The 13,630-nt window shown below is 47.2% G+C and overlaps 1 protein-coding gene across 4 annotated transcripts in view; it reads right to left on the reverse strand.

Annotated features, from left to right (window-relative positions):
* Positions 1–13,630, reverse strand: part of pde4ba (phosphodiesterase 4B, cAMP-specific a) — a 1,458,049-nt gene that overhangs the window by 258,061 nt on the left and 1,186,358 nt on the right. For all 4 annotated transcript variants that reach the window (XM_072511114.1, XM_072511113.1, XM_072511116.1 and 1 more), the window contains one exon: positions 10,219–10,268. In XM_072511114.1, the coding sequence (XP_072367215.1) occupies positions 10,219–10,268 (50 nt within the window). The remainder of the gene's footprint in view (positions 1–10,218; positions 10,269–13,630) is intronic.

Below are 13,630 nucleotides of genomic sequence, written 5' to 3' on the forward strand. Positions count from 1 at the left end.
TACTCTTCCTCCTTTCCTAATCTAAAAAAACATCAAGATATGCCAGTCATTTTTTCTTTGGTGGAAACACTCCCCTAAAAGCATTTATCAATGTATTTAATAGCAATGGGTGCTTTAAATTTCTGTTCTCAGACATGCTGTAAAACAAACCTATGTTTTGCACTTTCCAGATGGTGCAAGAACAGACAGACGTTCGTACAGGTAGAAAGTTATTTTTCATGATCAGATTTTTGTGTTTTGCCCCGAGAACAGGATACAGGAAAGTGCACCCATCTGTATTCATAACCAGGAAGCACAGGGGGAAAAAACATACACAGAGCTAGATTTTCCTGCTTTCATGACGTAAAGTTACTGTGATTGAACCTTAAATCAACTGCAGCTGACAGGAACAACAACTACCTCAGCTGTGACAATTACTGTAACAAGAATCTGTGACAGTGACTCAGCTCAAGTAAAATACTTCTGACTGGTACATTCATCTACATCCACAACATGGCAATGATTAACACATGTGAAATAGCAAGAATGCTCAACATTACAGCTGACAATTAAGGAACGATTACTCTCTAGCATTATGGGCATGTTTGCTATTCCAGGCGATGTTGGCCTGCAAGAGCAGATGAACATAGTTTTCAGCAATGTCTTATGCTTTAAAGATGGTTGCAGTTAACCTTTAATCCTCGGCTTTCAATTGGCTGGAAAAATAACCTTACAGCAGTTACAGCCAGTAAAGCTCCACGAGAGTAGTTCAGGCAGCAGATGTGTTGCTTGAGGATGTCAATGGTAAGCTCTATAATATTTCTTGTGGCAGCATAGCTCTTATTTGAGACATGTTGTCGATGTGTGCATGTGTTCCAGACCAGAGTCCATGAACTATAAGCCATGTATGGATAAGCTTTATCGCTGACTTGCTAAGGGGAGGTCAAATACAACTGACAATGAAATGAAGGAATTGTGCTGACAGCAAGAATAATGCCCATTCATCTCCATGATTCATTGCCTGTGGTCATGCTCCAGCCATTCATTGAAGAAGTGGAATTCCTTTTGGCTCAACAAAATGGCTGACTCAGCATGAGGCACACGGAAGGCTATGAGCATGCCGTCAATAGCACCCTGCATTATGGGATAGCTTGAAATCCATGCAAACCCTCTGGATTGCTCCATTTGGTTGTTTCTGGCTGAGAGAATGAGATGAAGTGTGGGGCGCGATTTAATGGCCGCATTGCACTTAAGCGAGAGGCCATTAAATCACGGGTGAGGCTAAAATTAAGAAGCTCGCCGGGGGCCGATCTGTCTGCAGTCTCTCCGGCCCGATCAGGATCCCGCCACAGCGTGGCAAGAAACCAATAATCACCACTTAAGCCCAATCTCCATACAATAAATGGGAATGACCCCCTACCTAGTGGCCCCCCAAGATCTAACGACCTCCCCAACAAGTGGTCATGTGGGCGCCAATTAGTACACCTTTTTAAAAACATGAAGCAAGCGGAAGGACTGCTGCGGAGACCTGAGGAGGTGAGTAGCCATCTTCGTTCCCGGGCAATGAGCCCGGGGGCACTAGCGTCGATATTGAGGTGCTCGGTGTGGGGTTGGGGGAGTCCCCGGTGGGCCAACCTCGGTCTGGATGGGCCGCCATCAGTTATGGGGGGGTGGTGGTCACGCGGAACAGGGGGGGTTGGCCACCCATGACCTGGGCTTGGAGGGGAGGGAGAGAGGGGGCGTTTGATGCCTCAGCACCGGCAGGTTCGCCATGTCAATCCCTGGATCATGTGGGCCGTTCCGGGGGCAACACCACCACTTGCCTGCTACCCATAACCCACTGACTGCGGAAGCCTCTGGCCACATGGCTAAAAGCTATTGCGAATAGGAAATTGGCAATTGTAGTAAGGGAGCACTTCATACATCCCAAGTGATTTCCCATGAGGTAAGCGTACCATGAAGCATGTGGGGGTTATTGTCTATCATCCCAATCAGACCATGAGACCTGGATACTATGCCTGAACACTGCGGGAGGCAACACCTAGGATGAAGCGACCAACATCTGATCACCCAGGGACTGGGCCCCAGCATCGGGGACATTCCTGCGACCAGGTACCATTCCGTGCAGATATCTGGCGTAAGGGGTGTAGGGTCCGGTAACCAGAAGCCCACACTGCGGCCAGAAGTGCATGGGAATTGCGTGAGCAGGGCGTGTCGGATGGGTGTTGCGTGGGGGGAAGCAATTGTGGGACTGGAGGGTCCTGGGTGGGTTGTGAGTCTCTCACCCTCTCTAATTCCTTACAGATATTACACGAGATGGAGGGTATCTTGGACACCGTGGAAGCTGTACTTGTGGACTTGGCACCACATGGAGGAGGAGGATACCCGCTTCTGGTGGCCATCTAGCTCACGCAACCCCGAGCCATTTCAGTGGGGGGCAGTTAAGAGTCAATCGTATTGCTGTGTGGATCTGGAGTTACATGTAGGCTAGACCAGGTTAGGATGCAGATGGGTTTTTACGACAATAGTTTCATGATTCATTATGCTTTTAATTACAGATTTTTATTGACTTCAAATTTCACTAACTGCCATTGGAACCTGTGACCCCAGAGCATTATCCTGGGTGTCTGGATTACTATTCCTGTTACAATACCACTACACCACCGTCAAGTCATAGATGCCCTGCTTTCAGGGAAATGAACTACATAAACTTTGACATGGACCAAGCCAAATAGGTGCCGGTTCATGCAAGGTGATCCTCCCCCCCATCTCCCATTAGAACAACTCCGAATAAACTTGGTCCAGTGGCTCAGCATCTGACTGAGACACAGCTGGGTCCTGAGATCCAGCAGATCTCCGGCTGCTGTCGTGCCTGGGCATTCCTGCTTCCACCTTATGTGCATCAGCAACTATGTGGTGCTCACCAGAATGTGCCCCATTAACCTGTCCACTGCCGTTGCCCTCCGAGGTGTGTGTCACTGCACTGGTGGAGAGTGGGAATGACAGCTGTGACACATCGACGGTGCCATTCTTGGAGCTCTCCTCCAAGGTGTTCTAATGGGAGATGGGGAGGAAGGGAGGGAGGATCACCTCGGATGAGCCGGCACCATCGGATGGAGATCCCGCGGGAGAATGGACATGTGGTCAGTGGGAGGGATGAGTCAGTCTGTATGGCATTAGCAACTCACATGTGACAGCTCATCTCGGTGGGGGTCTGGTGGATCCTCACCTCTGCACTGTACGGCAACCTCTACATTGGTGACAGATCTGTCCTCAGCCATCCCCACGACCACCAGGGCCTGTTCATGTACAATGCCCCACCGCTCGTCTGGGCCCTCTCCCGACTGTTGTGGGACAACTTCTCTTCTGGGGACACAGAGGGGGCATTGCAAGCCACGCACGTGGTTCATCGCTGGGGTGGGAGTGGGGGGGCAGCTGAGGAGGCGGGCGGGGAAAATAGATTGTGTGTGGGGGGATGTGTGTGCGGCACTGCTGGACATGAGTGGGCTGAGGCATGGAACAGTGCTGGGCGGGGACGGTGCCAGGCACATACTCATGGGGAAGGGCGGGGTCCGGTGCCAACTCACCCCGGCGAATCAGCCGGCAGGACCATCATTTATGGCGTGAAGCCTGTGGGGCCTAGTTAAGTGGACCAATTAATGTATTATAGCAGTGACGGCCTCGCCGAGCCAAGCGTCGGGAAGCTCGCGGCAGTTCCCGTTAGCTACCACACTTCAAAACCTTTTGGTTAAATCGCACAAATTGTCTCTGTACAGAAGACCATAAGACATAGAAGCAGAATTAGGCTACTCTGCCCATCGAGTCTGCTCCACCATTCAATCATGGCTTATATTTTTGTCATCCCCATTCTGCCTCCTTCTGCCCATAACTCCTGATCCCCTTATTAATGAAAATCCTGTCTATGTCAGTCTTAAAGAAGACATGGAGAGATCAGTGACCTCCCTTTATGCAGCTGTGTAAGCTGAACGAACAAAGAACAATACAGCACAGGAACAGGCCCTTCAGCCCTCCAAGCCTGTACTGGTCATGATACCAGCTTTTGCCAAAAACCCTCAGCACTTCCTTGTGCCGTATCCCTCGATACCCATCCTAACCATGTGTTTGTCAAGATGCCTTTTGAACGCCGTTAATGTATCTGCTTCCATAACCTCTCCTGGCAAAGTGTTTCAGGCACTCATCACCCTCTGCATAAAAAACCTGCCTCGCACATCTCCTCTAAACGTTGCCCTGCGGACCTTAAACCTAAGTCCCCTAGTGACTGACCTCTCCTCCCTGGGAAAGAGCGCCTGCCCATCCACTCTATCCATGCCCCTCATAATCTTGTTGACCTCTAACAGGTCACCCCTCAACCTCCGTCTTTCTAGTGAAAACAGTCTGAGTTTATTCAGCCTCTCCACATAGCTAACGCCCTCCAGACCAGGCAACATCCTGATAAACCTCAAAGATGTTGTTTATATCCCTAACATCAACCTGGAAGGAACCTGCATCAAAGTTAGCAGATAGCCAAGACAGTGAAGCAAAGTGAAAGCATCTCAAGCATTGGTTCTTGCGAAAGGTAAAGATGCTTGGCTGATACGGCCTTCTGCTGAGAAGCCTCCTCCCCTTCCTCCTTTTTCTAGCTGCTTGTACTGTTCTGCATGGTCACTGTTCATTCACTCAGTCATGTTCAGATCCAAGAGGTAGACCTGCCATACCACCCATGTCAGGAATCATATTTTTTCAGTGCCAACTTTAAAATCAACAGAAACAGCCTGATATAGTCATAAACGCCAAATCATACATTACAGCCAATGTCTGAGATTCCGCCATTACCATTCTTGGATATGTCCTGTCCCACCAAGCAGTACACAATTTGGTGGGAATAGCCCTCCAAACCCTCAACATTGACTCTGAACACTATGAAATCACATTTCATGAGGTCAAACTGCCCTCATCATCTGAGGAATCTGTATTCGTCTATATTGAACATCACTTGGAAGAAGCACAGAGGGTAGCAAGGCATAGAATGGAAGGGAGAGGTTTTTGCACAAGCTCCCGTGGTGTGTTTGTTGGTGACGGAAGGCGGCCCAACGTTGACCGGTGGCAGGATCTTCTCGTCCTGCTGCTGTCAATGGAATTTACCATTAAATTCACCCCCCACGCTGGCCGGAAACCCACTGTGGGGTTCGCCGTTGACGGGACCAAATTATTCCCCTGGCGAGAATGGCCAGAAAATATCTCCCCCCCTCCGAACTCTGGATGGGGGACTTCAATATCCAGCGCCACAAGTGGATTGGTATAATGAAAATTTTATAACGTAGCTGAGCTCAGAAGGACATTTCTGCCAAACTGGGTCTGGATAGATGGTGAGAGGAGTGACAAGAGAAAAAACCTACTTGACCTTGTCCTGATCACTCCCACTTGCCCATGGCAGTATTGGTAGAAGTGACCACCACAAGGTCCTTGTGGAGGCAAATTTACAGCATCACACTGAGGATATCCTTCATTATTCCAGCGGCACTACCAAACTAAATGGGTAGATTCAGAATGTAATGATATGTATATAGATACGCCAGTGAAAGGTTAATTATTACATCTCAGTGTAATTCAAACACTAGAGGGCACCACCAGTTCCCAGTATAAATATCAGACCTCAGGGAATCTTGGGTAGTGTTAGCAAAGGAGAAGTATTGATCACAGCACGAGCAATAGTTTAGATTAGAGAGAGTTAGCACGAGGTCATCATTAGTTAATACTAGATTATAATAACAATAATAACTCATTGTCACAAGTAGGCTTCAATGAAGCTACTGTGAAAAGCCCCTCGTCGCCACATTCTAGCGCCTGTTCAGGGAGGCCGGTATGGGAATTGAACCCGCGCTGCTGGCCTTGTTCTGCATTACCAGCCAGCTGTTGAGCCCACTGTGCTAAACCAGTCCCTAATTATAGATTACTGTTTAACAGATTCAACCTTACTTTATTAGTAGTTATAGCTCTGTGGTGTGTTCGAACTTTATTTAAATTAATCGTTATTCAATAAATTAGTTTTGCTTCAATCTAAAGATTGGTGGTTTCTTTATCATCAACTCATCAGACCATTCTGGATCACAAGGCAAAGAATAACAACATATTACCACAAAGTGTAGTATAACACAGAATACATCCAGCAACTTAACATTGGGCAGCATAAGGTTCTGTGGATCAGCTGCAGCAGCAGATTGTGTTAAAACAATCTGTAAACACATAGCGTGATACAACCCTCATGCTAGCATTACCATTAAACAAGGGGATCAACACTGGTTCATTGAGTACAGCAGACCACGGGCGGCATGGTGGCACAGTGGTTAGCATTGCTGCCTCACAGGTCCAGGGTCCCGGGTTCAATTCCGTCCAAGGGTGACTGTCTGTGTAAAGTTTGCACTTTCTCCCCGTGTCTGCGTGGGTTTCCTCCGGGTGCTCCAGTTTCTTCCCACAGTCCAAAGATGTGCAGGTTAGGTGAATTGGCCATGCTAAATTGCCCCTTAGTGACCAAAAGATTAGGTGGGTGATGTACCATCAATGACAACAGACGCGAGTCGGAAGAGTAAACTGTGGCTTTAATCAGCTAAAAGACACCTGCTGGCAGCCGGTCCCAGAATGAGGGCAGTGCTGGAGGTTAGCCACCTTTATACTTGAGCCTGAGGGGTGGGGCCACAGGCGGAGCTAGCAGGGACAAACCCAGGCATGTAACAAACAGTAAGTACAATAAGTAAGAACAGTAAGTACAATATAATACAGTGGTTTACCACAGTGGGTTATAGGGATAGGTTGGAGGTGTGGGCATAAGTAGGGTGCCCTTTCAAAGAGTCAGTGCAGACTCGATGGGCCAAATAATCTTCTGCATTGTAAATTCTATGAATAATCATGCCAGGAGCAACACCAAGCATACCAAAAAATGAGGTGCCAGCCTGCTGAAGCTATTGCACTGGGCTAGATGCATGCTAAACAGCAGCAGATAGAAATAGCAAAGTGACCCCACAACCAACGGATCAGATCTCTGGAATCCTGCCACATCCAGTTATGACTGGTGACCCGTGGAGGAGGTTCCACCATCAATGACATCCTTAATGATGAGAGAGCCAAGCATGCCAGTGTAAATGACATTTGCAACCATCTTCAGCCAGATGAGAGGAGTGAATGATCCATCTTGGCTTCCTCCTATGGTCAGCACATCACAGTCTTCAGCCATATCAAATCACACCATATTATTAAGAAATGGCTGAAGCTGTTAGATAAAGCGAAGGCTATAGGCCCTGACAACATACCGGCAGTAATACTGAGGATTTGTTCACCAGAGCTAGTTGTGCCCCAGGCAGGCTGTTCCAGTACAGCTACAACACTGGCACCTTTCCAACAATGGGGAAACTGGTAATGTCACTGGACTAGTAATCCAGTGGCCCAGGCAAATGCTCCGGGAACATAGGCTCAAATCTCACATCGGCAGCTCATGAATTTAATTAAAATTCAATTTAAAAATCTGGAATATAAAGCTAATCTCAGAAATAGTGGCTATGACAACTATCATCCAATGTCATGAAAATCGACCTGGTTCAATATTGTCCTTTAGGAAAGGAAATCGGCCATCCTTACTTGGTCTGGCCTACATGTGACTACAGACCCACGAAATGTAGTTCAATTTTATCTGCCCTCCAATTTACTGAAGGAGTCATTCAGTTCAAAGGCAATTAAGGATGGGCATTAAATGCTGATCTTGCAAACAAAGCCCACATCCATGAAAGAACAAAGAAAAGAAAATATGAAAAATGCCCAAGTTTTGTCCTGTCGACAAGAGGCTGGACGTATCAAATCAGTCGAATAATCGCCCCATCAGTCTACTCTCCATCATCATTAAAGTGATGGATGTTGTCATTGAAAATGCTATCAAGGAATACTTACACAGCAATAACTTGTTTACCCATGCTCTGTTTGGGTTCCGCAAGGGCACTTGACTCCTACAGCCTTGGTCTCAACTTGGACAACAGAACTGAATTACAGAGGGAGGTGCCCTCATCATCGTGGCAGCGTTTGATTGGGTGTGGCATCAAAGAGGCCTCATAAAATTTAAGTCAATGGGGATCAGTGGGAAAACTCTCTCATGGTTGGAGCCATATCTGGCAAAAAGAAAAATGGTTGTGGATGTTGGAAGCCAATCATCTCAGCCCCATAATAGCAATGCAGTTCCTCAAAACTGAACATGTTCACTGATGATCGCTCAGTGTGCAGCACCATTCCCGACTCCCATGCCCATATGCAGCAAGACCTGGACAACATTTGGCTTGGCTGAAGTAGCAAGTAACATTCATATGACACAAGTGTCAGGCATTGGCCATCTACATCAAGAGAGAATAAACCAGCTTGCCTTGACAATCAACACCGTTACCAAAGCTGAATCTCCCACCATCAACATCCCGAGGGATACCATTGACAAGAAACTTAACTGATTAGCCATAGCTAGCCACTTATCAGCCTGGGCCTGAATGTTGTCCAGGTCTTGCTACATATGGGCATAGATTGCTTCAGTAGCTGAAGAGTCATGAATGGCGCTGATCTGTTCACTAATGATTGCACATCACCAATTCTGATCTTACGATGGTGGAATAATATTGTGACGATTGGAGGATTTTAGGAATATTGGCTTCTAAATATTGGAACAAGCCAAGAGTTAAATCCTGGCTGCAGTGGTCATGGTTTTAAAAAGGATTTTGTTTTCCTTCTAGGACATAGCAGGTGAAATTGACCGGAGGAACGTGGAGTGACTGGGTAAGTCCCTGGGAAGTTAATGTGCTTTTACAGCCTGCAGTGGTCATGGGCAGGATTCTCCGTTTCAGCGACAAAGTGCCGGCACCAGCGGAGCATGTGAAGTCTTTTATAACCGAAACGTCGGCGTGAGGGGCTAGCAGCGGCGCCAATTGAAACTCCTGCCTCCTGTGCCAAAAATGACTGGAGAATGGCTGGGTCCCAAGCCGTGCTCGCTTACGGCTGATGACCTGCAGCAGTCGTGCCATACAACATGGCGGCGGCCATGCATGAACCCAACCCGTCATCTGCGACCCACAGATCACACGTGTCCCGTGCTGTCGGGAACTCGGCCCATCGGGGGGCAGCATCATGGGTCGACTGAACGATGATGCGGCAACGCCGTTGAAACGGCGCGTGTTGCAATGACGGTAGTTTGGAGGGGGTGGAGCATGGCGGACAGGCATCAAACCGGCGCCGGCCCGAAGATCCATTCTCTGCCAGGTTGCCAAACACGATTTCGGCGTCGAACTACGGAGAATGTCGCCCCATTTGTTTTTCAGCTTGGGAAGCTGAGGTCATTTCTGGGTGAGACCAGAAAGGCAGTGAGTTTGGAGAAGCTTTGAAAGAGAGAGAGAGAGAGAGTGAGAGGAGCTGAATTCTGATCTGCCTGATCCCGAGTCCACAATTCTTTTCCAGTAGGAAGTTTTTAAAAAAGTAATATTATTTTAAAGCAGAGCAGTCTTGTCTGAAGACAAGGAACAGGCTGAAATAACCTAGTTGGAGCAACTATTTGAAGACATTAAGCCAGAATCTGCAAGTGTTCTAATCGGGCCAAACTCTGTTCTGCAAAGCAAGCAATGCTCCATTGGCTGGACAGCTGGTTTGTGATGCAGAGCAAGGCCAACAGTGTAGGTTCAATTCTCATACTGGCTAAGGTTATTCATGAATTCCCACCTTCTCAACCTTGCCCCTCACCTGAGATGTGGTCATCCTCATGTTAAATCACCGCCAGTCAGCTCTCCCCTCTGATATGAAATGAAATGAAATGAAAAAGGATTCCGCACCTTCGGGGCGGGCCGACGCCGGAGTGGTTCACGCCATTCCTTTGCGCCGGAGTTGCCCGCCCCGCCGCTTCGCGTAGAATCCCGCCTCAGGTCTTCTTGAGATAACAACAATACTGACGACCTGATATGATTGACACTGGTGTCAAGTAACAAATGTATGAAGTAAGTGTGACATGAATTTCACCAGTTTCTAGCCAATTCAGTGGGTAAAACATTGCAGAGCAGCAGACAGCATGATATCCAACTGGACAGAATAAGGCTGCATCAGCATGTTGTCTAAAAAAGGAACTTTAGGAGGGATGACACTACAAGAATTGTGGTTGTATATTTGCATATGAAGAAGAATTAAAAATTCTCAATTAGGTTTGAAATTGATCTTTAACAAATAATTTAGTACCTGTGAGGCTGATTCTGGTAATGGATGGTTGACTTGTTGCTGGGGATCTCCTATGGGAAGAAAGAAAAAGAACAAATCAACTTACCTTCATACATCAATGCAGTGGAGTAACGTGGCAACATCATTGATAGGTACAAATTGTGTTCAAATCATAAGCAAGTCAGAAAGGTAAAATTAGCTTTGTAACAAAACAGTTATAATGGCCAAAATATTCCGTCCACGTCGGTGGCTGGGATTTTCTGGTGCCACTGAAAGTAAATGCAGCTTTGGCTGGAATCCCAAAATTTCTGTTCTTGCTCGCAATGGGTCCTACCACAGACCAGACCAGAGAATCCCGCTCAATACATTTATTTTCTAAATCAGTTCTTGAACATTTTGCTCGTCTTTTTCTTTCTCATTCTGTATTTTTGAAGATATGGGCCGCAGTGCTGGACAACAGAACACTTTTCAATATTAGCTATGCAGTGTGACTTCAAAACACTTGCAAGTACAATATGTATATGGAAAATAAAAGCTCTCAATATATTATCAACAAAATGATTTAACTCCACCTGTAGGTGTATAGCCAATTTTTTTCATTTCTTGCACCTTTGTGATTCTGAATTAGGTTGCCAAGAGGTTCACTCTGAACTGCTTGGTTGTACTCAAGCTCATTTCACATGCAGCCTTACAGCTATCAAAGAGAGGAGAGTTTCCTCCTCTTGTCCTTGACTAGATTTTGAATCAAGGGCTGGGATGCTGATCCCAGGAGAAGTGTTCCAGCAGGTGAGGATTTCTGTGTTCACCTCTGACACCAGTGCTATCCAAATCCCAGTTTACCGTGTGTAATGACTGAGGCCAGGCCTTTGAGATTGGCCAATTAGAATTTCTGTGTATATAACAGGGAATGTCAGATCCTCTGCACTCCCGGTGTAGACAGCAGACTGAATGGTCATAGTTGTTCAGATGTTGGGTTTGTGAATGAAAGGAATTCTGGTGACGGGACTTCTGCCTCCGTGGACGTATTACAGTGGCGACGAGGAAAACGGAACGAGCAGAAGAAACCTGCTCGTCAGCAGCTGCCGCATATTGAGGGTAAGCCACTGACAGGCAAAATGCCTTTATTCGGAATGTTGGACTCTTTTGACCCTGCAGTGGAAGACTGGGCCCAATATGTAGAGCGGATGAAGTGCTTCTTTAGAGCAAACAATATAATTCCGGATTAAAAGCAACGGATCATTCTGCTGACCGCGTGTGGGCCAGCAGCCTTTGCCATTATGTGCAGTCTCACTTTTCCAGAGGCACTGGACACAAAAACTTTCCAGGAATTGACGGACTTAGTAAAAGAGTACTATGACCCTAAGCTACCTCTGATCCTGTGAAGGCACCGGTTTTACTCAGCATTCGGAAACACTGGGGAGTCAGTTACAAACTTTTTAACAAGATTAAGGCAATTAGCAGAGGCTTGCGAATTTGATCTGACGCTAAATGAGACGCTCTGAGGCCGTTTGGTATGTGGAATAAATAATTTAGCAATACAGAAACATTTGTTAGCAGAGGCCGAGCTGGATTGCAAACAAGCATTGCAGCTGGCTTTGTCCTTAGAAAAGCAGCAAGTGGAGCGCATGAGTTACAGAGTACTTTGATGGAGGTAGACGCCCATACCAGTGAAACTGAGTTAAGGGACTGTAGCGCACAAAGACTCCGAGAGACGAATAGAGTGAAGTCGATGAGGCTTTATTAAGCGTGACTGTTCCCCCGCAGTTCAGTAGTAGACTGCCTGCGGGGGAGGACTCCTGGTTCTTATACTCCGCCTTCAGGGCGGAGCTAGAGGTCAACGGCCAACCAGGACCCGGGATCTGTCAGCCAATGACATCACGGCTTCACAGTCCCACATGACCCCTAATGCATACTACCACAGGGACTACCGCTGGGGGATAGGCAACTGCATAGCCACCCTCAGGAACGACACGGATACTGAGTTAACCAGGCCCACTCGCAGAAGCCCTCCCAAGCAAGGGAAAATTAGGTCCAGACAGACGGCAGCCCCTGCAGCCTTTCGCCCGGCAAAATATTGTAGTTGTTGCCAGAGATCGGAGCCAGAAAGGAGAAATAGAAGCCCAAAACCATCATCTTGGAGAAGGTCACATAGGCTGGGGTACAGGAGAATGCATCTGCTCGAAGCCCCACCTACCTCCGACGAGGAACAACTAAATTGTGTAACGATGCTGAAACCAAAACCCATTAAATTATCCATAAGGTTGAATGGATGTCCCACACTGATGGAAGTTGACACTGGAGCAGCCGTATCAGTGATAGAGGAAACTGTATTCAATAAAATTCGCACTGGACTCCAACCCTTATTCCTAACCAGGACCTTGGTAAAACTGAGGACATACACAGGGGAACCACTGAGAGTATTGGGCACACCGCATGTAACTGTGGCTTACGGAGAGCAACTGGTTAGGCTGCCTTTAATGGTAGTGAAAGGTGTGGGGCCAAGCTTATTGGGACGAAACTGGCTAAAAGAGATCCAGCTGGACTGAGTAAACATTTTACAGCTGGAAAATGGCCGCCTGAGCGAACTCCTGTGTAAATACCCAGAGGTTTTCCGAGAAGGGCTTGGAACAATAAAGGGAGCAAAAGCGACATTGCATGTAGATCCAGAGGCAGTCCCAAAATTCTACAAGGCCCGACCAGTACCCTTCGCATTAAGGCAGAAAGTCGATATGGAAATAAAACGATTAGGGCGTGAGGGAATAATAAAACCGGTCCAGTTTGCAGAGTGGGCGGCACCTGTGGTGCCTATACTTAAGCCGGACGGCTCAGTCCACCTTTGTGGAGATTTCAAACAAACGATTAATCGCTACTCACAACTGGACAAATACCCTATTCCACGGATTGAGGATTTGTATGCAAAGCTGGCTGGAGGACTCCTATTCTCAAAACTGGATATGAGCCATGCATATCTACAGCTGAAGCTGGACGAAGAGTCCCCAAAATCCTCAACAATAAACACCCTGAAGGGCCTTTTTCAGTATACAAGATTACCCTGGGGGATATTGTCAGCTTGTGCGCTATTCCAGAGAGAATATATTGCAATGGCTACCACAAGTCGCCATTTACCTGGATGACGTCCTCATTACAGGAAAAACAAAGGCAGAACACCTGCAGAACCTGGAGGAAGTCCTTAGGAGGTTTTCAGCAGCAGGCGTGCACCTAAAGAGGGAGAAATGTGTTTTCCTAACACCTCAAGTAACCTATCTGGGGTAAAAGGTTGACAAATCAGGGCTACACCCTCTGGAGGATCGGATGAGGGCGATTAAAGATACCCCGGCTCCCAGCACAATCCAGGCGTTAAGATCTTTTTAGGACTGGCGACATATTATGGAAAGTTCATACAGAACAGAGCTTCCATCTTGGACCCCCTACA

The sequence above is a fragment of the Scyliorhinus torazame genome, chromosome 7 (genome assembly GCF_047496885.1).
Source record: "Scyliorhinus torazame isolate Kashiwa2021f chromosome 7, sScyTor2.1, whole genome shotgun sequence".
NCBI lineage: Eukaryota > Metazoa > Chordata > Chondrichthyes > Carcharhiniformes > Scyliorhinidae > Scyliorhinus > Scyliorhinus torazame.